Here is a 23,773-nt window from a genome sequence, read left to right on the forward strand (position 1 = left end):
CACTTTTTCCTTTGTTTATTGCCAGCAATTTTGGCGACTTGGTGGCGATGTCCATGGTTGGCGAGGCAGGCCTTAGGCAACTGTGCCGAACAGGGCGTCTCCTAAGGTGTACATCGCCTGGTGTAAAGGTGCGATCAAATTTCAATAATTTCCCCGCTTGCCATTGGGAGGTCTTGCACATCGCAGTTGTTCCATCGCAGGGACTGCTCTCAAGAAGGCCAAGCAGCTGCCATCGCATAGTAAAAGCGCAGGCATTCCAAATGGCGACAGCATCGGTATGCAATATGAGCGCTTGATCAAGCTTTCCTGCGACCGTCGAGCGAGTCGGGCGGTTCTTGTCTGCGTATACCATGAGACCCTTGCAATAGCAAAATTGCCTTGCATATTACGTATATGTGACTGTTCGCGGCGCAATTGTTCTGCGCTGGGACATAAAGCATTTGTCAGCGTGTCGGTCGCGCTCCGGATACCCTTCCCCGGATCTCAAACCTGTCCAATGGTGTGTGGGCTCAAATCGCAGGAGGCGCCACCTAAGACGGAAAGTGTCAAGCAAAAGCGAGTTGTCTTTGTTGTTGGCGGACCGGGGTCGGGGAAAGGGACGCAGGTAAGCGGTGATGAGGTGTCGCGCCTGCAATCACGGGTTGAACACGGGGGCACAACCCGTAGGATGGCAGGCGACAGGCAAAGAGAGCCTGTGAAGAAAATCGGATTGGAACGCGACCAGGTTGTATGCGTCTGTGTGTGTATGTGTGTATGGGGGATGGGGGGGGTTAAATGGCAGTCGAGAGCCGGCAGAGCTGTGTGGAGGGGCTGAAACGCATCAGGAGTTTTACGCCTTCGGCCAGGCCCTGCAAACGACTCCTAGCTTATTTGCACAAAGGCTCACTCAGGCTCACTCGGGCTCACTCGGGCTCATGGCGGCGCGCCATTCGGAACTAGCACATGCCATCAGCCCAGACCGGTCTCCAAGGCGCGGACGACGTCAGGGTTGCAGGCCTGCAAGGTCTGTCGTACACGCCTAGACCTGGAGCACCGTCTCTTCTGGGTGTCCAATACTTCCATTCGGCCATCCTGCTCCATTCGGCCATCCTGCTCCATTCGCCCCTTTCCCGCTCCGTCTTTCAAAGGGCATCCATCCACCTTGCCATCCCTCCCTCCCCGCCTTCCCTGCCGCCTTCCCCGCCAGTGCGACCTCATTTCTCGGGACTTCGGTGTTCCCTTCTTCAGCACCGGAGACCTCATCCGCTCGCTCATTGCCTCCGGATGCCCCGAAGGCAAGCAGCTACAGGACATTATCCTGCAGGGCCAGATTATACCGTCTGAGGTACGGCGAGGGAGGGAAAGAAAGAGGGAGGGAGGGAGGGAGGGAGGCATGTTTATCAGCGCTATCAGCGCCAGTACAGAGAGCAGCTGGGCTTGGTTGGGGCGGCGGGCTCGCGGATTCCGGGAGCACCTGGTCATGTGGCGGGGTGGTTAAGAGGGTATAGTCAGGCCTTGTCAAGCGGGTGGGGAGCTAGGATGTGCTCTAGGGAGGCCAGTCCTGCACACTCACACACATACATACATACATACATACATACATACATACATACATACATACATACATACATACATACATACATACATACATACATACATACATACATACATACACACATTTGTGCGGGGAAGAAAGGCGAAAAGGAACACACCGATGATGCGTTGACGCCCCGAGAAGAGCTCTCTAGGTCAGCAGTAGCAAGTTCCACGACAAGTGTCGCGTTGGGTACTGCCCAGATTGAGCTAAGAGCTCAGAGGGCTCATGTAGCAGGGCCTGCCCCTCTAGACCCCTCGTCAGGTGAAAGCGCGGGGTCTCTCAAGAGTGACCACTGCTTTGCAGTAATTGCAGCACTAGGGACGCTATCGGCCGCTATCAGCCCTTCCAAAACCATTAACACATACACACACACACACACAGGTTCGGCGACCACGGTTACCAGCCTCCCCAGTCTCCCCAATGTCTTTGCGTGGATTCTCTAATTCGCCTAGCTTACTTCCATACTTTCCACACTTCTTCCCGCCTCCGCGGCTGTCCAGGTGACGGTCGGGCTGCTCCAGAAGGCCATGGCGAGCGCCACGTCGGACACGGTACTTATAGACGGCTTCCCGCGCAACACGGAGAACAGGACCGTGTGGCAGAGCCAGGTGCGTGTGTGGAGGCCAGAAGAAGGGTTGCGGGGGAAATGTACGAAGGCATCTTTTTTTCCGTTTCTGCCGCTCTTGGGGCGACTCCGTTCTGTGTGGTTTTTCACTCGCGCAGATCGCAGCCCACTCTGTGCGTAGTGGGCAATTTTATTCCTAGGTGCTATTTTTAAATTTTCGATTTACCAGCAGAGCATGGTCCCTGGATACTGGGCAGAGCATCCGACGCGGGCACGTCGTGCTGGACGTAAATTGAGGAAGGGGGGCTCCTGTTCTGCTGTTGCGCCGCCACTCTTTTCGCCAGCCTGGTGCCCCGGGGACGGGGACGCCGGATGGCATAGGACGGGATGCGATAGGGCGCGACATAAGCGCAAGGCGGCGTTTTAGGGAGGATCTCGGTGACATGGGGTGGGACTGGAGCTATCAGTGCGCCTGCCTGCCATCGGTAGTTCAGGTCTGCGTAGCGCACGTGTGGCCCGGAGGTGGGGGAGCTTTCCGCATCATGGTTTTACCCTTGCCAACTCCGTGCCTCTGTGCACCTGTCGTTGCCGCCGACGCCAGGTGGGGTACGACTGTGAGCTGGTGTTGCTGTTTGACTGCCCGGAGGAAGTGATGGTGGAGCGGCTGAGGCGTCGCGCCGAGGGCCGTGCAGATGACAACGAGGAGACGATCAAGAAGCGGGTGCAGGTGAATATGTGGAAGTATGTGTGCGGAGCGGGCGTTGGAAAGGGGTGTGATGGGAAGTAGGTGGGAGGGTTGGAGATGGGCAGGTGGGGAGCTGATAGGGCACAGGGCGGGCGGGCGCTGGGTAAGATGGATTGGGAGGATACGGCGAGAGGATAGCGGCGAACAGTTTTGATCCATTACTGACATTGTGGACTTGAAGAGCGTAGCTTGTCCCCAGAACGGTTCGCGCACAAAATACCTCGCATGTGCTCTGCGGCAATACTCTTGTCCACAACCTGGCGCACACACATGCAGAACTTCAAGTCCCAGATGGCGCCTGTATTAGATTATTACCGGGCCATTGGCAAGGTGACGACCATCAGCACGGACCGGCCCGTGGATGATATTTACTCGGAGCTAAGCAGCCTTTGGAGGCAGCGTTTCGCGGCTAGCCCCGTCTGAGAGTGCTGCGAGGCCGTTGTCGTCGTCGTCGGTTGTTAGCTGGGTGTAATCTCTGTTCTGGGTGTGCAACATTTGAGCCCTAGTTGGAGCTTCCTTGTGCACACAGGACGGAATCCTTGCGAGAGTTTTTTTCCAGGGCCCCTAGGCCCTGATGTACGGCGGGTTCTAAGGGTCATCGGTGTGGTCTTTTGCCAAACGTACGACAATTCGTATGCGGCGAGGGAGGGTTCTAAATTGTTCTTTTTGTGGGGTGTGCGTTGACAGCACATGGGGACCGTGTCTCTGTGGCCTCTCCGGAAAAGGGCGCTAGAGTTTGTACGGGTTGCTTCCATGAAGGGCCAAAGTTATGGCGTTGCTATTCGAAACAGATTCCAAACTCATTTTCTGCGGTTATGAGCATCATGCGAAACCATCTCAACTTCCAATGCGCAACCGATATATACTGCATGGCTGTTAATTGACATGATTCTTGTGGGATGCAGACAACAATCCCTGGCGTTGCGATTGAGATCCAGCCGGCTGGCAGGCATTATTTTGAGATTTGTGCAAGTAAGCTTGAGTTTACAAGTTTACTGGATGTTCAGTGAGGCCTGCGACTCGACCTGGGTCGTTTATTCCAAGAGCATATCCACGCACACAGAACCCAATCCGATACTCAGTTGGTAACCCCAGTGAAAACTGATCTCGCAAGATAGACGTCCGTCGTCAGTTCAGGTCGCGACATGAACGGCCAAAGTCGCCGCTTATGGACACAGCACGGCCCACCGGACTCGACAGCAGAGTGTATTTACATCAACCCAATGCACGGTACATGCCGAGCAGGAACATAGTACCCGCAGCCGCAATCACTGAGTACCGGTGTGCACCCTTGGGGGGGGATTCTTGCAGCAGCAGCGTCGACCCCAGGTACGCCGCACCCCCCAAACCGAACAAGCAGCCCGTCACCCTACAGCCGAGGCAGTCTTTGGACACCGAGCCGTCACCTTCAGCTCTTCCTATGCCCTGACTTCGATCATAGTCCTCAATCCTGTCAGCGTTCACTCGCTCCGGAATTGCTGCCATCGCGGAATTACCAATGTTGCTGTTGTAAGACTTCGGCATGTCTCTGCCTACATTGTGCAGCATGTTTCGGAAAAACACCTCGCAGAGCCAGCAAGGTTGCGGGCGGTCTTTTTCTGATGATGGCTCTGCCATGTGCTCTGCGCAGCTTCCTTGCTGTACCTGGGAGGTGTGCTACGGCTGTCCCGGCTTTCCACTGCGGCGGCAGCTCCGGCTACCAGTCTGGGGATTGCGATGTGCAGCTGTACGGCATAACACTTGGGAGGGGCTCTTACTTGCCAGACTTCTTCAGGCCCGCGCCCCCGATTGCACCTTTGGCCGCCTGCATGGAAAGGGAACAGGGCAAATTACAAGCGCATAACTAGGGGCGACATACATCAGCGCACCTAGTGCACCCTGTGCGGTCGTAAGGGCAACTGTGACAGAAATGCCTGCCTTGCTAGCAAGGCTTTACTGCGGGTCATGAAAATATTCTTCTAGCTGGGGTGACCGAGGGTCATTTTGGCCCCCCGCTCGGGTCAGTGATGCAGATGCTTATCGGCCATCGGTGTTTAACCGGTGTTTAACAGCATGCAACCGCAGCCTATAAATCCGGAGCCAAACCACATTTCGCAGGTGGCACGTTCCGTCAAAGCAACCTCTTCCCCGGAGGTGACGCCCAACCGACACATTTGCTGGCAAAGAGTCTGAAGTCGGGTTCTGATGCAGGAGCACGCGCAAGCCTGCTTGGCTAACTACCGTCCGCCCCAGCCTTCCCACTCCCCGCTGAACACCTTTGCTTTCAGCTCCTTCAACGCAGCCTCCTCCGCCTTCTTCTTGGCTAGGAACTCCAAGTCTGCATCGTCATAGTCCTTCTCAGCCTGCAATCGCGGGAAGGCAGATGTTTGTTGCTGTCGGCACACACCGCGCTCCGACATGACTATGATCGGTGCAAAGCATGTTCCAATATATACCGATGGCTTCTACTAACTGCCGTCGCTGTCGCCGCCACCATTCCACAACGAGAGCCTAGCGTGCCGGTCAACTTGCTGTTCTAGGAGCTGCTAATAACGTTGATATCGTATATGCAAATCCCCAACAGCATTCCACAGGCACGTAGCCCAAATCCTGTGGGCATACCTTCTTCGGAGCCTTCAGGGGCTTAGCCTTGCCTGCGACCGCAATTTTTCAATATATGGCTATATAAAAGATTATATGAAGGCAGTGGCACTCCGTTCTCACCAGCATCTCTCCCTGGCATGGTGGTGGTATTTACTGTGGCTGTGGGCCTCGGGCGACAGTCAATAGAAGCTTACAGAATGCTCAACATAGAAGTTCAGATGTATTGTCTCCGCTGCTTCCACTTGCCACACATACACCGCAAAAATGCTGCGCGGGAAGAAGGCCCTCTTGGGATGCTCCGTAACCGCGTTACATGCTGCCGTGAATTCTTTTCGCCATGTCAGTGCATGTCACAGAAGGTACGCAGCGCACGACGGATAACGACATTCCTCTCCCCACCAGCAAAACCAATACAGCGCCGATAACTGCACGGAAAAATCTGGTGTTCGCATCCCCCAACCCTGTACAACGGCGCCTTGCCCGAAAGCTCGCCATCCGGCTCTATTAACACCGCCTACTCCGCCTGGATGGCTAGGTGCAAGCCCACGCTATCGCCGCGGGGGGGTTCCCCATTCCCAGGAAATCCAGCGTCAAACGCCACGCGACCCCCTAACTTGAATCCGTCTTCTTCGGCTCTTCAGCAGCTGGCTTCTTGGGGTCTTCCGCCATGCCTGCCTTCAACTCCTCAGAAAACTCGTTGGCCGCCGTCTGGAAACTCTTGACTGTCTTCCCGAGCGTCTTGCCCAGCTCAGGCAGCTTGCTCGGCCCAAAGACCAGAGCCGCTACACCAGCAATAACTGCAACCTCTGGAAGCCCTAGACCAAACAAGCCTTGGCATGTGACTTGCCGGCTCCGTGGGACAGCCACCCGCGAGGAGATTGGCGCAGCGAGTGCACGGCGCTGAGGCTTGCTGCAAACCCCAACGGCGCTAGTTGGAACACGGCAAGCTAACATGATAGTAATAGATTTCACTGGGCGATTTGGGTTTGGTGTGTGTGCAAAAAATGGAAGCGAGTGTATGTCGGCGCGCACAAGCAGAATTGCACACGCCCTCCTGTCTACCTTTGAGTCCGCCTAGCACAGATGAAATGATGGAGTCCAAGGATACAAGCTACGGAGCACAGATCCAGAAACATATGTACTAACGTACGGCACCTCTTGGTTGGGTAGTTTCCCCAATTTCCGTCGAATATCGAATGCTAATGTTATGGAAAAGCCTTGAGAGGCTTCTCAAGTTTTTATAAGTTTACGGTCGTGTCCAACGTCCATGGCGAAGTTCCTCGATTTGCACTGTTTATTTCCTTATCTCTAAAGGTTAAAGATAATTGCCATACAAAGATAAGAATAAGATATCACGGCAGAAAGGTTATCGTTAGAGTTTCGCTTTTTTATCTCTCCAGCCTGAAAGGGCACAATGCCCAACCGGCACGAAGCGGACGATGAGGATGACGATCTGCTGGAAGGTACGAGGGTTTTGACTAGGGATGTTTCGGTTGGGGGAGGTGCCCTGACCAGACATGTCTTAGGATGGCCGACGGGGTGTTCTGATAACAAGCTTTGCAGGCAGTCTGGGAAAAGATGGTTGCGTTGTTTTGATTGCACTTTGCAATCAGGAAGTCCGCATACGCAGACGCGTGGCTTACTAGCCACCGCCCTAGCGGCTAGTATCTGCAGCTTGCGGCCCGATCAAGCTCTAGCGTCTCGTGCCGACGTGCAACCATACTGCAAGCAAACCTAGTGCGCTCACTTGTCCTTTACCCGGCCGGCGCTGGCAACTGTGTGCACGCACAACTTTGGCCGATACAGTTGCAACGGCCGTCCCGTTTCTCTACCCATTTTCGAAATTGACTGGCAACAGCTTTCAGCCCCTCGATTGTGTGTCAGTCCACTGGACACTTTTTTGCACGCAAACCGCGTCGAAGCAGTTCCAGGTCTGCACGGCTCTGCCGCACCGGTCACGACACACCCACAACCTGCCGGTCAGCTGCTAGCATAGTGCATGGGAGCGAGCCACAGCTGTCCAGCCTCCTAGCCCTTACAATGTCGAGGCTCTATAAAAGCCTGGCAAACCTATGCAAGGGTCACAGCCGCCTTCCCTGACTGCAAGCTTTCCGTTCCCTTGATTTGCTTGGTTTGGTGGGGACCACACGGCGGCCAGCACATCACAGCTCCGCACAGCCCCAGTACTGTCGCGGTGGCCGGGCCGCATTGGCGCCGCTCTCCCCTGCTGCCTCTTGGCATATCCACCTCCTCGCAAGCCAAAACCCTTCCCCCGGCAGGTCCCTGCTGGGCACAGGAGATCGAAATGGCCCTCGGCCGAAGGCCTCCCTCGCCTCCGGGCTCTCCCTGCCAAGCTATAAGCACCTGCATCTTACCGGCTTCTCCCCTGGCTTGCCCTGTTCTTTTCGTTGTCCTTTCCTTTTGCATTTTTTGTGTGCTGTCAGATGAACTTCCGGAGGAGGATCAGTTTGGTCGCGTGCGCTACTTGGAGCTATGCCGGGAGCTGGGTATCAGTCCTGCCTCGCAGATCCTAAAGTACTTGGAACTGGAGGCCCTACACGTAGAGCATTATGGTGTGTACGGAATCATCATTCGGCCGCATGGAGGCCGGGTGCGGGGGCCTAGTTGGCTGGCGCCGCGGCAGCGGATCTGCCGCATTAGACGCGTGCTCTGGGATGGGTGGGCCGGCCCGAAGCCTCTTGCAACGAGAGGAAGAGGCAGCAGTGGAGGAGGCGGAACGAAGGGGTTTAGGAGCCGTTATGCCTTGGTGGGCTCCCCAGGTGGCTGACTGGCTGGCATGTGCCCGGTCGCCTGGAGCGGGTATGTGCTCCGTGGGCAAGCTGCGGGTTTCTGAAGGAGGGTCCCGCCCAGGTGGCCGCTAGGTGGACCACCCGCGTGCCATGGACCCACGTTGTCACCTGGAGCCCCTGGGGGGAGGTGTCAGTTGGGTAAGGGGTTATCAGCTGGTAACACGACGTGCGTGCTCATGCACACCAGGTCAGGTGCGCGTGGCGGCAGAGGGAGGCATGTCTACCAAACGCTGGTTGGGTGAGGGGCCCAGCCGGGGCGAGATGCCCATGGGAAGATAGACTCGCATAGCTCGTGGTTGGGCTGCGTGGAACCTCCCCACCCGCCCCACCCGCCCCACCCGCCCCACCCCGCAGCTGATTCTCAACATCCCGTGTGCTCTTGGTGCTCAGGCCTCAGCATCAGCATCAGCGATAACATTACCTCGATCGTAAACCGGGCGCCCTCACCTGCACGAGTCCTAACCCTCTTCCTCCCTCCCTCCCTCCCTCCCTTCTCCTTGGCAGCAGCTTCACTCGTTCGTGGTTCGTCTTTGCCTCCCCCTTCCGGCTGCTCTTATTCCCACTTCCACCAGGTCTGGGCCTCAAGGGTACTCGCGCGCTGGCCGGGGCACTGCGCATCAACCAGAACGTGACGGTTCTGCGGCTAGCGGATAACGCCATTCCGGATGAGGGCTGCGGGGAGCTGCTGCGTATGCTGCTGGATAACGCCTCCGTGACGCTGCTGGACCTGTCTGGTAACCGGATGGGACAACTGGGCTCCAAGGCACTAGCCGACCTGCTCATGTCCCGGGTGAGTGAGTGTGGGTGGGTGGGTGGGTAGGGGGTTTGCGGTAGGGCATATAGCTGCAGGGAGGGAGGGCTACGGGTCCATGTGGCTGGCTCGCAGCACGGCACGGCAAGGGGGGCCCTCTAGCAGGCACGATGCGGCTGGGCAGGTGGTGGAAGGGTTAAGAGCCCCAAGGCTTTGTCGGTGTGTCCTGCGCGCGGTTGGACGGGGTTGGCCGAATACCTTGTCAGCAGTTGCGGAGTTTTTAGCGGGGCCAAAAGGGCCGGTTTCGGGGAGGGCAGTTTTGTTTTGTGTCCGTGTTACGATGGCGTTCGTAACACTCCGTCGCGGCGCCGGCCCGTCCGGTGCCCCGTGTCCCTATCCCTATTTACAGAACACCGTCCTCCGCAGCCTGACCCTGGCCAAGATGAAGCTTGGCGACCGCGAGGGCGTGGTGCTGGGGAACTGCCTGGAGAACAACACGGCGCTGAGGCAGCTGGACCTGTCCAGTAACGACCTAGGGGAGAAGACGGCGCACGCACTGGGCCAGGTGGGTCCGGGTGTGGGTTGGGGTGAAGGGAAGAGGAAAAGGGAGCCGGTAGGAGGGAAGGAGCAGGGGACCATGCCACAGTCCTGGCGCCATGGCACTCAGGACAGCCCGAACCGGACCTTTCTGGCGTTCTCGCGGTGGGGTGGCCGTACGCGGTGGGGTGGGCCGTACAAGAGCTCCACTGGTGACAGGAACCCGTGTTTGAGTTGGTCCGGCTCCTCCGCCGCCGCCTCCTCCCCACAACAGGTCCTGATGGTCAACCTGGGCCTTACGGATCTGAACCTGTCCTGGAACAAGCTGCGCCCCCGCGGTGTGGCGCACCTGGCGGAGGGGCTAAAGCCCAACCTCACGTTGCAGGTGGACCGGGGTTAGGGGTGCTGGTGGTGAGAGGACTGAAGGGGGGGTGTATGTTGGGGTGGGGGGGGAAGAGGGGGATAAGGGGGGGTATCGCACATGTATACATCGCACATAAGGGGCGGTATCGCAGGTGCTGTTGTTTGGCACTGGCGCATGGGCTATCAACTTGGGTGACAGGTTGTGGCCCGGGTGGCCACTCGCTCCGGCGCCCATGCCTCCTGGCCTCGTGGCGCGTCCCCTTGGCCGCTGCAGGTGCTGGGTCTGGGCTGGTGTGGCTTGCAGGACCTGGGTGCGGCCTCGTTCGGAGTGGCCCTGAAGATTAACCAGGTGGGTGCCGGGTGCCGCATGCACGCACTCTGTGGTTGTGAGCTGTGAGCTGGGAAGCTAACTCCGTGGGGTGTATGTGGGATCGTGACCCACCCACCCCCTGCTGCTGCCCTGTCTCCCCTCCCCCCTCCTCCCTCGGCCGCGGGAGGCAAGGGGACATGGCAAGAAGGGAGACCGGAGGATCGCTACTCATCTACGTCTTGTTAATCATTTGTAATCCGTTCTCGGCCCTGCTGGCCGCCACAGGGCCTGGTGGATGTAGACCTATCAGGTAACCAGATCACCCTGGAGGGCCTTAGGGCGCTGGCGGAGGGGATCGCCAGCTCGGCCACATTGGCAGCCATTGTTCTTGACAACAATGACCTACGAGCGGAGGGAGGCAAGGTGTGTGTGTGTGTGTGTTTGGCGTTAGGAGGAGTGGGGAAAGAAGGGGGCCGGGCGGGCGGAGGGAGGAGTGGGGAGGAGGCTCTGTGGGGCAGAGCTGCAGTAGTGGCATCGGTCGTGGCCCTGGCCGTCCTTAAAGGTGTGGCCATATTTCGAAGCGTGAGAAGAGTGGAACATTACACGCCGATGTCCAACGCCTAAGAGCTAGCTAGTCGTGAGCTGAGTGCGAGACTCTGCGCAGGACGGTCCGTGTAAAGCCGGTGTATGTCAGCTGCAGGGGGTGATCAGGGTGTAACAGCCATGTGGCCGATCGGCTGATCTGCTGGCAAACCGGCTGTTGTCGCTGAACTGGTTTCCGTGCTCTCCCGCCCGCCTGCTCGTGCGTGGTCCCGTGCGCGGCTGCGACCTCAGGAGCTGCTGCACGCGGTGGACAGGAACAAGGGTCTGGTGGTGTGCAGCATGGAGAACACCAATACGTCGGAGCAGGTGGTGGAGGGCTGGGCTGGGCTGGGGTGGGCTGGGCTGGGCTGGGCTGGGCTGGGCTGGGGGGAGGATGGTGTGGAGCCTGGGAGGGCTGTAGCGGAGGGGTTCCAGGTCCCCGGCTGGGCACTGCCGCTGTGCCGTCGCTGAGTGTGCGGGTGAGTGGGCTTCGAATTCTAAGCCAAATGAAAACCCACGACCCCCCCAGCCGGTGCCCTTACTTGAAGCCCTCGATGTGCGAGGGGGCCCAACTAGGGACCACCAGCCAGTGCAGCTCTGCAATGTCTGGGTCCCCTTGTCTGTTTCTTGAAGCTGTGTTCATTACCGCATTACCCACGCATATATTCAACGCCGCATTACCACCACGACCTCCCATACACCTGCGGCCCCTGCGCATTCCGGCGCGATCCGTGCTCCCGCCGAAGTCCTAACACGACGTACGGCCGCACCCACCAACTGTAGATTCGGTTAGCGATGGAGGCGCTCCTAGAGCCCCGGCGTAAGCTGAGGGACAAGCTACGTGCGCAGCAGCAACAACAGCAGCAACAGCAGCAGCACCAGTAGCACAGACGGTGGTGACGGCGGATAGATGCGGCTCGGGGTGGCAGCAAGTCCAGGGGGGCGTGAGGGAGGGAAGAGAGTGGCAGGCCAAGAGAGGCCAATGTGGTGCGGACCCGACTTGCACCGGGCAGCAGCAGCAGCAGCAGGAGCATCACGCTCCAGCTAGCCACTGTGCTGGCCTGCTTGCGGTCATTGTGTATTGTTGGGGACCCCCGGTTGTACAGCACTGCGTGTTGTCGGATTTTGCGAGCGAGATACTTTAACTGGACACACGAGACTAGCCGCTCTCGTTGCGCTAGCTAATCCTAGTCGTTGTAGATGCGCCTGTACGAGCATCAGATGGTACCGCTGTGTTCGCGGGCTTTTTAGGTAACGGTGATTCATGCTAAAACAATTTAGACCCTATTATAGCAAATGCAGCCTGAGTAACGGCGGTGCTGCGCTTGATGTCAATTTAACTTAAATGACTTGCCTCGTTGTATAGGAACTCGGGGAACACGTGCTGTGTGTTTTCTCGTGGGGTCGTAGGGGGTTTGGAGGAGATTAACAGAATAATTGGGAACGCGCCGCGCGCTCCATCGTTTGATAAAAGGCTGGAGTAGTGAAAAGGTGCGCTTCATGTTTACACAACTGTTGCTGAAAAAAGCGGCGCGCGGACATGCAAGCGCGGTGAGGGTTCACTGAGTTTCGCATGCAGGGTCTCTCCAAACATACTAGCCCTCTTTTAAGACATCTGCAGTTTTTATATGTTTGTATGTCAGTATGTATTTATGTATAAGTATTTTGACGTCTGGTTGCATATTCAATTTGTTCCAGCGTGTTGGCTTCCCGCCAGCTCTTAGCGAGCGGTGCGTAGTTTGCTGGACCGCCGAACGACGTTTTCCTTGCTTTAAAATCCTTGGTACAGAATGCTAGCTGATGGTGATGATGACCGTGTAGCACTGCTGATACGCGGGCTGTGGAAACCGGCAGGGCGCCGCTGTGAGGCCTCTTTGCAGGGCTCGTGAGCTCGGGAGCCCTCCTTGAAGTCAGGGCTTTTTCCCGTTATCTCGGGCCTTATGAGGTCAACCAGGCCCCTGTGCTTAACTCAATACTCTCCACTGCGTGCGGCTGCTGCCACTGCAGCGGACGCCTTGACCGGGCTGTGGGCGGCTGCAGCTGATGGTGGTGCTGATGTCTTGCCTGCTGCCGCCTTTATTCACGGCGCAGGACGGAAATCCGCAGCAAGCCGTGACATGTTTGCTGTTCGCTGCGTTTTTTCAGGACAGAGCTTGGAGGAAAGAGCGGTTGTCGGCGCGTGTTTGGGGAGGCGCGCTGGGCTGGTTATGGAACAGAGCCATGTGGAGGGGGAGGGCAAGGTTCGGTGTACGAGCCTATATGAGCTTTGATCGTGAAAATGGTGCGGTCCTTCAGGCGCGCGATGTTGGTTGACGTGGAAGGCGGCGAGGAAGGCTCTTGGGTCCTCGGAGAAACAAACGTGGCCCGTGTGTATGTCAGTCATCTGCCCTACAAAGCCTTGAGCAGGCGGCGCTGCTTGCGTCCAAATGTCTTGGGACCTCATAACAGCGGGTGCTCATGCACCGGTACGCCCTCTCCCCTCCCGAAGCTGATGCATCACGGCAGTTGGAGGTTTGGATTGTAGGACGGAGCTTTAGTAATTACACATGCAAACGTTGAATCCTATTGACTTGGAGCTAGACGTTGAGGCTTGGGGCAGCGAGGGATAGCTTTGCTTCAGCATTCCAGCAGAGTCGCAGAATTGCGCAAGTCCTTTTGGAGTTTATAGGAGAAGGCCATAGAAGCGAGCCATCGTGTTAGCGAAGCGCAAGGACACAGCAAAGGTGCGATCTCGTTGGCTTTGAGTGTGCAACACCGAGGCCAAATGTATGTGCCGGAGGTTGCGGCGGACGCCGAAAGCACTTCCGTAACGGAGCGTCTGGGGTGTGAGGGTGAGCCCCGCACGCATGTGCGACCGCACGCGCTTCGGTGTCCTTGGGGCTGTGAAAGGCGGCTCGTCATCGCTGGCACAGCTACTTGTGCCGATCCTCGTGGCTGTTGGCGCGTCCTGCGTCCAGGCAGTCTCAGACTTGGCGTTGGACCACTTGGGCAGTGACGCCATCTGCAGTTCAGAATTTTCAATTTGCAGATGGACGACACACAGCCTAGAAGCAGTTATGGGGCACCGCAGTGATCCTAGGTGCTATGTCCTGACTGCGCGCCGTGGCCGTATAGGAATGAACTTTCAGACGCTTAGGTCTCGGATCAGCAACGGGTACCTTGCCCCATATGTGCAAGGCAGGCGCCCGACTGAGGACATAAAAACCCAAGAATTGCCAAGCGCCGCGTCCTTGCAGAGAATGAAGGTCAATGAAACGAAACGTTTTTGCAGCTGAAGTAGTTCGGATGGTTCGACGCAACGGCCCAAGCACAGCAAGGGTATATCGACGTTCTTTGGCAGGCAGCCGTGCTTGGGCCAGCTCCTACTCTTAGACAAAAACCACGTGCTGCAGTGCTCAGTGCACTGCTGGTAGCAGTAGCCTCTAGTAGATGGGACCTTGTGTGACGCGGTCCTGTCGAGAGCACCAGTTGCAAGCAACAGGGACGTCGAATACCACGTTGATTGGCTGGGACTTTACCAGCTACCCTGCAATGACTGCTTTATTTTCATTCCCTAAACGTCTGCAGAGTCGCTAAAAGCCCGGGCTTGGAAGGCGAGTAAGTTGTTTGACAGCATCACCAGCACCTTTCACCTGCACCCGTTTGAAATGACAGTCGACCTTTCCGGCCGGTGGGTTCGATAGCCGCCGTAATGCATGAGAGGAGACGAACAGCTAACAGCATGACGTCTGACCGGTGCGTTGCACCGTTGCTGGGCGCCGACCCGGCTGCCAGGCAGCCTCTGCCATCACCCGTCCCGTGGGGGTTGAGTGCAGAGAGTGGTGGAGAATGATGGCGATGTTTGGTCAGAGATAGAATGGCATGGCTAGGGTGATAGGGTGAGCCCAGACGGTGTGGGTCAGGCGCCGCAAGGGGGATCTCAAGGTTGGGGCCAATCTTGGAGGGGCCGGCCGAGTGATCGAGAGTTTGTACTGCCGGGAGCAATGGCAGGCACCACCACGCATGGCCGCCGCGCCGCCATGGTCCTTGCTTGCATCTTATAAGACGCTATATACGCCTTAACTTAAGTATAATCTGTCTCCAATTTTTCACAATATTGATCTCATGCTGCCCGTTGCGCAGCGTGAGGAAGTATTGAACATCTTCTAGAGCCGTCAGAGATCAGGTTAAAGCGCCAGGTAACATGCAGACCAGCATTTGGACCGCATATGTATTTGGTTTTTTTGAATAAATAATTTATGAATGATTTGCATTTTGCAGTCACAATAACTCGAGAGTCAAGTAACTTCGTGTCGCGGCGCGCCGCACGCGGTCGCCTTTTGCCCGTTGCGGCTGTTGCGGCTGTATCCGTCCATAGTAGGTTTTGGCTTACTCCGGATTCCCAGTAGTACCGAAAATTATTGACTATCAAATAATCTTTAGCTTTTCCCGCAGCCAGACAGCGTAAAAGCGCAGCACAGCCGCCCCGATGAGTGAATGCACGCGACAGAGGCGGCCGCAAGCACAGCTCCCGACACTGCCGCTGCACCATCAGCACCAGCATATCTCATTCAAGGATGAAAAACAAATCGATGCTCATCCTGTGCAAGGTGAGATAATAAGGGTTAGCTGCGAACTCCCAATGTATTCTGTACTTTCTCGTCCTATATATGGGACCCCTGTACACCGAACCCCGCGGCCTATTTGTAACCCCGTTTTTTCTAAATACAAACTGAAATGTCTGCGGGGCGATAAAGCTCATATAGAACCATAGGATTTTGTCCTCGATCTGTGAGACTTGCGGCTCTTACTCCAGACGAGACATTACTATCTATATAGCACAAGCCGCCATCCGATTTCGATGGCTGCTCAACTTGCGATCTTGGACCTTCCTGACCATCATCGAAACGTTATTCATAACATATTTGTTTATTTTGAAGCACGTCTTCAGCTTCCTGTCTTTATCCGTCTGCGCGTTCAGTTACATTCCTGCAAGAAGTGTTTCAGGACGTCAAGAGACCAGATCCATCCCGCCGCACAGCCATTATCAGAGGGAACCGGGAACCGCCAACCTATGGTGACATCTTCCACCTCAGGATAAGAGCTCCGCTCAAGCAACTTGATGCAACCCATCCCAACCCAAAACTGCGCAGCTTCATCAACTGCCCAACACACCTGCGTCCCCGTAATGCTCCCGACAGGCGGACCACAGCAAGGTTCCCGGCCAGCCCCGACGCCATCTCGGAATAACCCTCCGGTCGCCACAGCCCTCGCCACTACAGCAGCCCTGCCTGCTTCGCAGATGCTCGCCGGCCCCGACTACTTGGTCAACAGCAGCTATGCTCCCATTGCTGGGCCTCCACATCCGCACCAGCACCCTCTTATGCCCATGCCTCCTTCACACCCGCAGCAGCGTGAGATCCTGTACGCACACGCCGAGTTCATGCCGAGAAAAGCGGATGGACTGGCGCCCAGCCAGGGTCCCCAGCCACCTGCACAGCATCACACTCCGCCTGCCGGCTGGTCAGCAACCGTCCCTGCTAGTGCCGGGGCCCTGTTGCCCTGTCCGTCGGATCCTGCTGTCCCGGGGCAGCAACATCACCAACGGCATCAGCTGAGCTTGCCGGCCCCAGCTATGCCACTTCCGCCGCTGCCTTCCCATCACGAGCAGCTACAGCTGCAGGAGCGGCACGAGGGGCCGCGAGGTCCCAACCAAGGAGAGGGTTATAACGCTCACGGGGATAAGGCCCTGCCGCTAGAAGAAGGCCCTGGCCTGGACGCTTTCGATCCTACAGTTCCTAGTTACCTGGAACCTGAGCAACAGTGGCATCCCCCCGTAGCGGCATCCGCGCCGCAGGTATTCTCGTTTGAGCAGCAACAGCTACAGCCGCAGCAGCCGTACAGCCAGAGCCCTTTGCATCAACAGCAGCAGCAAGGGCCACATGGGCAAGAGCCCTGGATGCAACAGCACCCCTACCCGCCGTCATTTCCAATGCCGCAACCTCAGCGGCGCCAGCAGCAGCAGCAGCCGTTGCCGGCGCCGCCGCTGCTGCCGCCGCCGCCGCCGCAGCAGCAGCAGCAGCGGCATAAGCGGCCGAGGTCACCTGACGTCAGGTCAGGTGCTCCACATGAGCCGTCTGTGGGGTTTACGGCGGGCGGCGCCAACAATGGCGGGGCTGCGCGGCAGTGGCGATACTACCATATCTTGCGCTGGCAGGCAACCGCCAACCACATTCTGTTTTACCTAGTGGACGAGCATTATAATGCGGAGCTGGCAGTCGTGGTAAGTCGTTTATTCGGGCGACCCTTCGGACTTCCCACTACGAATCAACTACGCTTCGTTTCCGCACGCAAAATTTCAAACGCTGTTCGCGTTGTCATTTGACAACGCACGTTTTCATGAGCCACTTTGACTTCTCAGACCTGAGGATCTTCTCTTCCCCCTTAGGGCACGGATCTGCGTTTCTCCGGCCACTTCGTCTACTCCACCCTTCCCGAGTGTCCCGTGGCGGGCCAACCCCTTCGCTGCACCAACCGCAATCGGGTGATGGACTGGTTGGCGGCACAGGGCGCAGGTGAGCGGTGGGAGAAACTGTCTGCGGAGGGACGAACAGCGCACGCACCCCCACCCCCACTCGCACTCCCACCCCCAACCCCCCCGTGGGCCACCGGAGGGTAATGGAGCGGACGGGGGAAAGCCTGCGCGTGTGAGGTACACACCGGCTTACTAATGCTGTTTCACAAGCTACGAGATCAGTATGTACAGATATCGTACAATGTTGGGATGTGTTTCGTGCCATATAGCGTGCCATGTGCACGGGCAGGGCCACGCCGACGTCCCCTTCAGAGCGCTCCACCTTCCAGTAAGAGCTGTAACGACTGCAGTACTAGCTGCGCTTTTGATGTTTGCATCGTGTCACGGGAGGTGCCGGGAACTGATAGAGGCGCGCCTGGGCTGCTTTCATCTAGCTGCAGCTAGTATTCTAGCCGCTGCACGGCTTCGTACAACAAGTCACCGTATGGACCGCACATACATACATCCGTATACTCCCGTTGCCTGTGCAGTGGAGGCGGCGGACACCGCCAGGCTGCACATCCCCCCACTGCGGCCTCATGAACTAGAGCTCCTCGAGTCGTCTGACCCGCTGTACTCCCGGCCGCCTGAGACGGTCCTCGACCGGTGAGTGGACGATAAGGTAGTGGGCGGTTAGTTGCAACAGCACTGGACGGTTAGTTGCAGCAGCACTGGACGGCTAGCTACAGCAGCAGTGGACGGTTAGCTACAACAGCACTGGACGGTTAGGTGCAACAGCATTGGACGGTTAGCTGCAACAAACCCATTTCAATTTCAATGGAGAGTGATCCTTACTCTTTGAGCATGGATGCACATTCTTTCCCCCGGTGACAAGCGACGGTGTGTCGACGTAATTGCGGTTCTGACTTCGGATTTCCACTGAAGGGCTGACCAGCAGGGTTAGACAGGACCTTCCTAAAATGGTCGGGTTGCCGGTTTTCCCCTTCCCATGCCCGTCGGCCCCGCCCGATAGCGTTTTTGCATATCTTTCCAGTTCTGTCGGGTGCCCCGATAGCCCATCCCAAAACCTGTCGGGTGACGCAAGAACGAAATTTCGCTGTGTGCCGCTTGAAATTACATTTATTCGTATTTTATATGCGCAGTTATATGGCCGAGATAAGGTAGTGTGCCCTTCACTTATGTATCCAAGCATGGATCCCTGTACAGCAGAGTCAAAGGATAAAGAATGCTACCACTACATTACATATTTCCATCCAGTTATATTTTTATGAATGCCATTATGTATCGCTGTAGCTGTCCGTCGCCGAAGGGCCCACCGACGACCCACGGCACCCGATCGGGTGGTCCTAGCGCCCCTAACCATGTCGGGTCCCCCGACGGGGGCCCTCCGGGCCCCGACGGGGGCTCCCGATGGCCGTTTGGCATTTTCCCCCTTTTTCGTCGGGTCCGCCCGAAAGCATTTTCAAAGCCTGTCGGGATTTTCAGGACAAGTGCCATTCCTGTCGGGACCCGATCGGACTGTCTCACCCTGCTGACCAGGTTCCTTGCAGCTGCTGTCGCAACAGGACGGAACTGCGCAACGGCGGAGCTGTACGGGATGTTCAGCTGCTTGCGGCTGTTCGGGGCGGGTGGGGCGTAACTGCACGTACGGACCCCAGAGCGGGGTCACCAATCACAGCCACCCTCTTGTGGGAACCACACAAAGACGTTGCGCCGGTGCATGAAACCGTTGCAACAACAGGCGCATGTGATGGAGTTGCCCAACGCAACATCCGGGAAGCCTAACCACCTGGCGCACCTGGAACTACCCGTACCTGGCAAATGAAGCGCCGCCAGCACCACCGTCCTGTGTGCTTATGCTCATTGTGCGCACAGGCAATACGTGTCCTGGCGCGAGGAGGTCAGTGTGTTGCCGGATGGTCGCCACATGAAGCAATTCTGGCTGGTGGCAGCGCCTGGCCGGGTCGACTGCCCGGACCGACTGGTGGTAACGGCAGAGGACAGCCACCGACGGGACAGGTGCGCTCACCTGTTGGCACAGCTACGAACGCTAACTGCCGCTACCGCAATGCAACTGCCGCGTTCGCATCTGCAAACACCGCCACCCACCGTCACTGCTGCCATCGCGGCTGCCTCTGTCGCCACGTCGCCCTCCCACGACCTTTCGGTATGCCCTCACACGCACCAGTTATGACTGTTACCACACACTCCCTCTGTGCGTGGGTCCTCTCCATTCTATCAGGCGCTACGCGTATCGGGCCTTGCCTGAGTTCGGAGGCTTCGTGTTTGAGAACGGCAGCTGCGCCAAGGCAAGTGCGGTGCACGTGCCGGACATGATGGTAATGGGCTGTGCAGAGGCTGCATCGCGTTGCGGATGCAGGGGTCGGGGTGAGGGTGTTCCTGCAAGCGCTTGGAAAAGTTACAAGGGCCAATCAGGGCTCGTCCTGGTTGATGACCCCCTTAATGCACAAGATACCTCACATCACCTGGCGGTTGCATCAGAAAAGCATGAAACCCTGCTGCGTCGTTAAGGTCCGACCGACCGGCGATCGGACTTGACACCTTTTCTTAAATTCCAATTCCAACAATCCAACACAGGAGTGGTTGGACTTCATCGTTGGCAAGCTATCCAGGCCCGCCCCACGTGCCGTCAAGATCACGCAGACCTCCCGCCGGAAGACTGCCACGACCCAGGTGTGTGCCACTGTGTGTTTGTGTGTGTCGGTTTGTGTGTGTCGGTTTGTGTGTGTCGGTTTGTTACATCTGTTACATATCGATCCGGGCCTGCCGCTGGCCAGGGACATCTAACCGTACCCCAACGGGAACGACCGTTTTTGATGGAGTCCGAAGCACTCCATCATTGGAGGGGCGTTATATTGGTCAGAGTCTTCACCGTTCTCCGTTGTCAACGCAAGGCGCCGTCACCTGTTCGAGTCCTCTAGCCAGCTACATAAAGCAGCTGATGCCAAGCAACCTCCGTTCCACCGAAAGCGCATGCTCTACAGCTGCGCGATCTACCAAAGCACTCACACCGGTACCAATCGCCTCCCTATCCCGCCCGGTTTCGTTATCCAACTACCATCTGGATTTCACGAGGAACCTCAAACGTTACAAAGGGTACCCGCAAGCAATTGAAATAAGTCTTCCTTCGGTAGGTATAGGCCGGGTGGAGGCTCCAGCTACCAGGGGGCCATCCACTAGGCCTAGACACCTAGTGCCTCACAGCAGCGACCTGACGTACCTAAGAAACCCGAAAAGTGCTCTAGCATACCAGAGCGACCTCCTTAACCACTGCATTACATGCCGTACCAACACGCTTCTGAGTTCACAGAAAACCTCGGTTTTCTATCTTTTACTCTTAGAAAACCTTCAGTATACAGTCTGGCCCACCAGGCCCAATGCAGAACTAATCCTCCTCCACAGCACTGCGGCAGTGTTTAGATAGATCTTCATGGTGAGCTCCCTCTCCAGCCGCCCAGCGCACTGGAGGAACCCAGGGGTTCATCTCCGCATTCGACTGCCCGGTCTATTACCGCCCGGTCTATTACCGCCCTGCCCGGTCTGCCCGGTCTGCCCGGTCTGCCCGGTCTGCCCGGTCTGCCCGGTCTATTATCTGTTACATGTCGATCCGGGCCTGATGCTACGCCAGGGGCAGCTAACCGTTTCGGGTAACCGTGCGTATGTGTGTGTAAGGTATAAGTATCGGACCGGGCCTGACATTGGCAAGGGATTGCTGCCCAGCCCCAACGGAAAGACCGCCTAAGCTCTCCCCCGCGGACGGGAGAGGGACGTGAGGGGCGTCTGCCCCGGACATAAGTGTCCGGGCCCACTTGCACAGTTGCTCCGATGCGCCCAGCTCCGTCATTGCCCGATTAGGAAATCCCGGTGAACTGTGTCGTGTCGTAAGCTTTGACGAAGTCCAGGAAGGCGACGAGGGCTGCGCGGCCCGGGCTACGGAGGAGGTGGGGGAGGTGGCGCAGGGCAGTGGCGCAGGCCGCCGGGCAGGAAAGCCGTCGGCTCCTGGGAGACAGCGGTGTTGAGGACTGGCCCCAGGCGCGCGGCCCGGACCTTGGCGAGCGTGCTGCGATAATTGGTCTTGAGCAGGTTGATGGGGCGGTAGTTGCCTGGCTGTGTGAGGTCGCCCTTTTTGCGGAGCACCTTGCCATCGGTGAACCGGGCGGGCATACGGCCTGTGGTGCCAATGGCCGTACAGGGGGTATGCCAGCTGCAGGTGAAAGGCTGTATACAGCTCCACAGGCAGTCCGTCCCACCCCGGGACCTTGCCGCGCGGGCGTGGCTTTCAGGGCCACTGTCACCTCAGTACTTGTGACCCGCACCCGGCCCACATCACTGGCCGCGTCCTCTGCCTCTGGCAGGCGCTCGGGTAGCGCCTCCAGCACTTGCGCCCCCGCATGCTGAGGTTTCACGGCTGTTGGCAGTTCGGCCTCTGAAGGCGCCATGGTGCTGAGATCCCGCCAGTACTTGGCGGTATCCGGGCCGGGTAGCTGACCAGTGCCCAGTGGTGTAATCACGGAGTCTGGAGGGGCCCTTTCCGGCCCCGCCATCGCTGGTCTCTTGGATAAGGGCGGTGATGGGGGTGTGGGAGGGACGTTTTCAGACGCTGATACAGGTCCACCGGGCCACAAGCACTTCGGCGCTGGCTGCTGCCTGCATGACTTTTTGCACCGCGACCTGGGCCGGCACCGCTGTAGCCAGCCGTGCCGCGTGTCAGGGGTTGGCAGTCAGGGCGGCCGCAGCCTCCTGGTCAGCGCGTGAACTCTGGCCACCAGTCTGTGTGTGTGTGTGTGTGTCTCTCTCTGTGTGTGTGTGTCTCTATGTGTGTGTGTGTCTCTATGTGTGTGTGTGTGTCTGTCTGTGTGTGTGTGTGTCTGTCTGTGTGTGTGTGTGTCTGTCTGTGTGTGTGTGTGTGTGTGCGCGTGTGTGTGTGTGTGTGTGTGCCTACACTAGCTAGCTCAGCATTTCCGTCCCTTCTTAAAACCATTTTCGAAGCTGTGCTTGCGTTTGCACTCCTTCTGTATGTACTCATGCCTCAATATCCTTCATCTATTATTGTGGAGGGATCGGCGCTATGGGATTTTTGCACATCCAACAACATGACTTAAGTCAAACCCTAAGTCAACTCTTGGCGCCTTCCCCTTCGCTAACCCCATACTTCCTGGGGATGCAGAGCCGGCGGCTGTTCCCTTTGTCCCGCGTGCCCCGGCCGCCCACGTCGCCTGCCAGCGCCCTCACTCTCCAACTGGCCGCCCGCCGCCTTGGCTCCAGCTCCGGTGGCGCCGCCGGGGCCGCCGGCAGCAGCCACTCCGCCACTGCCGTAGCGGCCGCCATCTCCCTCAGCGACGAGGCACTCGACGGCGGCGACGGTGGCGGTGGTCACGGTAGCGACCGAGGCGGCGGCAGCGGAGGGGAGGTCAACTTCCTAGCAGCTGCCCGAGAGTCAGTAACCCTGGGGGACCCCCTAGGAGAGATGAAACCGGCAGCAGCAGATGCAACGGTAACCTGTGGGCAGCAGCCCCAGCTTCAAGCCGTCGCCGCCGTCCCCACCACCGCCAGGGGCCCCCTGCCCTGCTGGGTGGGAGCCGCGCCCGGCCACCCGCCGCTGCTCCATCACCCTCACCCTCACCATGGGCTCACGCAGACGCACCAAGCGGCAAAGCTCCCCCCCGTCCAAGAGCTTCCTCCAGTTGCAGATGGCAGCGCATGGACAGCGACGCCGTACAGTAGCGTACCTTGGTCAGCGCCACAGGAGGACTACTGGGATCCGCCAGTGGCGGCGCGGAATGGCCCCCTGGAAGGGTGGAACCAAGCGGCAGCGACTACCTTCTTGCGCGCTGAAACGGAGACGACATCGGTGCCAGATCCGCAGCCCGGCAGATCTGAGCCTGCCAGGTAGATCTGGTGCCGCGCGAGCGACACGGCGCAGGCATGTAATCGTAGTAGCCCTTTTCGTAGTAATAGCCCTCAGCGCAAGGCCCATCGGCGGCAACAGCTGCAGATCCTGCAACTAATGATATCACGACGCGTTTGAGCACGGCTTTCCAAACCGTCATCGATACAGTGTTCCCAGTAGTAACTCTCTCACGAATCGTCGAGCGAAGGATCAGTGCCCTCGTCGTGTATTGTCCTCTGCTTTGGCACCGCAGGTCGCTAGATGCATCATTATGGGCCTTTGCCGCCGGGCGATGACATTGCATGGTTCCCTCTTGTTGTGCTGTGCTGCCTTGCGGTTCAGGTTGGCAGCGAGTAATGCATCGCCGCACTTCGCGCGGCAGCCGTCGCTTCTTCCTGTGCATGCGAGCCCGCAGGTACATGACGTTGTGGCGTGCGCGTTGTGCGACCAGGTAGCTCTTCCCCGGCAGCTTGGGCGGTAACCCCCATTACCTTATCTCCACCCTTGACCCCCCACCCCACCCCGA

General features: G+C 57.9%; 4 protein-coding genes across 4 annotated transcripts in view; 3 read left to right on the forward strand and 1 right to left on the reverse strand.

The window, feature by feature from the left end:
* The first annotated feature begins 116 nt into the window (after positions 1 to 116).
* adk2 (adenylate kinase) lies at positions 117 to 3,885 on the forward strand. The gene is made up of 7 exons (XM_002946378.1): positions 117 to 128; positions 201 to 275; positions 521 to 604; positions 1,187 to 1,324; positions 2,077 to 2,184; positions 2,743 to 2,868; positions 3,163 to 3,885. The coding sequence occupies exons 2-7, from the start codon at positions 261 to 263 to the stop codon at positions 3,307 to 3,309; spliced, it is 618 nt and encodes a 205-aa protein (XP_002946424.1). The 5' UTR covers positions 117 to 128; positions 201 to 260; the 3' UTR covers positions 3,310 to 3,885.
* Positions 3,855 to 6,605, reverse strand: VOLCADRAFT_120302 (uncharacterized protein; the record flags this gene model as incomplete). Its single annotated transcript, XM_002946550.1, has 5 exons — positions 3,855 to 4,690; positions 5,142 to 5,228; positions 5,488 to 5,519; positions 6,084 to 6,319; positions 6,532 to 6,605. The coding sequence occupies 5 exons, from the start codon at positions 6,603 to 6,605 to the stop codon at positions 4,640 to 4,642; spliced, it is 480 nt and encodes a 159-aa protein (XP_002946596.1). The 3' UTR covers positions 3,855 to 4,639.
* A 278-nt stretch (positions 6,606 to 6,883) lies between these two features.
* Positions 6,884 to 11,707, forward strand: VOLCADRAFT_115997 (uncharacterized protein; the record flags this gene model as incomplete). The annotated part of the gene is made up of 11 exons (XM_002946379.1): positions 6,884 to 6,932; positions 7,914 to 8,042; positions 8,467 to 8,471; positions 8,634 to 8,661; positions 8,852 to 9,069; positions 9,440 to 9,595; positions 9,842 to 9,952; positions 10,205 to 10,279; positions 10,526 to 10,663; positions 11,075 to 11,149; positions 11,606 to 11,707. 11 exons carry the CDS (start codon positions 6,884 to 6,886, stop codon positions 11,705 to 11,707), a joined length of 1,086 nt encoding a protein of 361 aa, XP_002946425.1.
* Positions 11,708 to 14,469: 2,762 nt separating this feature from the next.
* VOLCADRAFT_86702 (uncharacterized protein) overlaps positions 14,470 to 23,773 on the forward strand; it is a gene marked incomplete at both ends in the record, with an annotated part of 11,111 nt that continues 1,807 nt past the window's right edge. The window contains 13 exons of the mRNA XM_002946380.1: positions 14,470 to 14,492; positions 15,357 to 15,411; positions 16,212 to 17,084; positions 17,250 to 17,376; positions 17,867 to 17,981; positions 19,212 to 19,355; positions 19,579 to 19,724; positions 19,935 to 20,030; positions 21,713 to 21,797; positions 22,581 to 22,793; positions 22,911 to 22,929; positions 22,996 to 23,246; positions 23,590 to 23,662. Coding sequence (XP_002946426.1) covers positions 14,470 to 14,492; positions 15,357 to 15,411; positions 16,212 to 17,084; positions 17,250 to 17,376; positions 17,867 to 17,981; positions 19,212 to 19,355; positions 19,579 to 19,724; positions 19,935 to 20,030; positions 21,713 to 21,797; positions 22,581 to 22,793; positions 22,911 to 22,929; positions 22,996 to 23,246; positions 23,590 to 23,662 — 2,220 coding nt within the window. The remainder of the gene's footprint in view (positions 14,493 to 15,356; positions 15,412 to 16,211; positions 17,085 to 17,249; positions 17,377 to 17,866; positions 17,982 to 19,211; positions 19,356 to 19,578; positions 19,725 to 19,934; positions 20,031 to 21,712; positions 21,798 to 22,580; positions 22,794 to 22,910; positions 22,930 to 22,995; positions 23,247 to 23,589; positions 23,663 to 23,773) is intronic.

This window comes from Volvox carteri (assembly GCF_000143455.1).
Source record: "Volvox carteri f. nagariensis unplaced genomic scaffold VOLCAscaffold_3, whole genome shotgun sequence".
In the NCBI taxonomy this organism is placed as follows: domain Eukaryota; kingdom Viridiplantae; phylum Chlorophyta; class Chlorophyceae; order Chlamydomonadales; family Volvocaceae; genus Volvox; species Volvox carteri.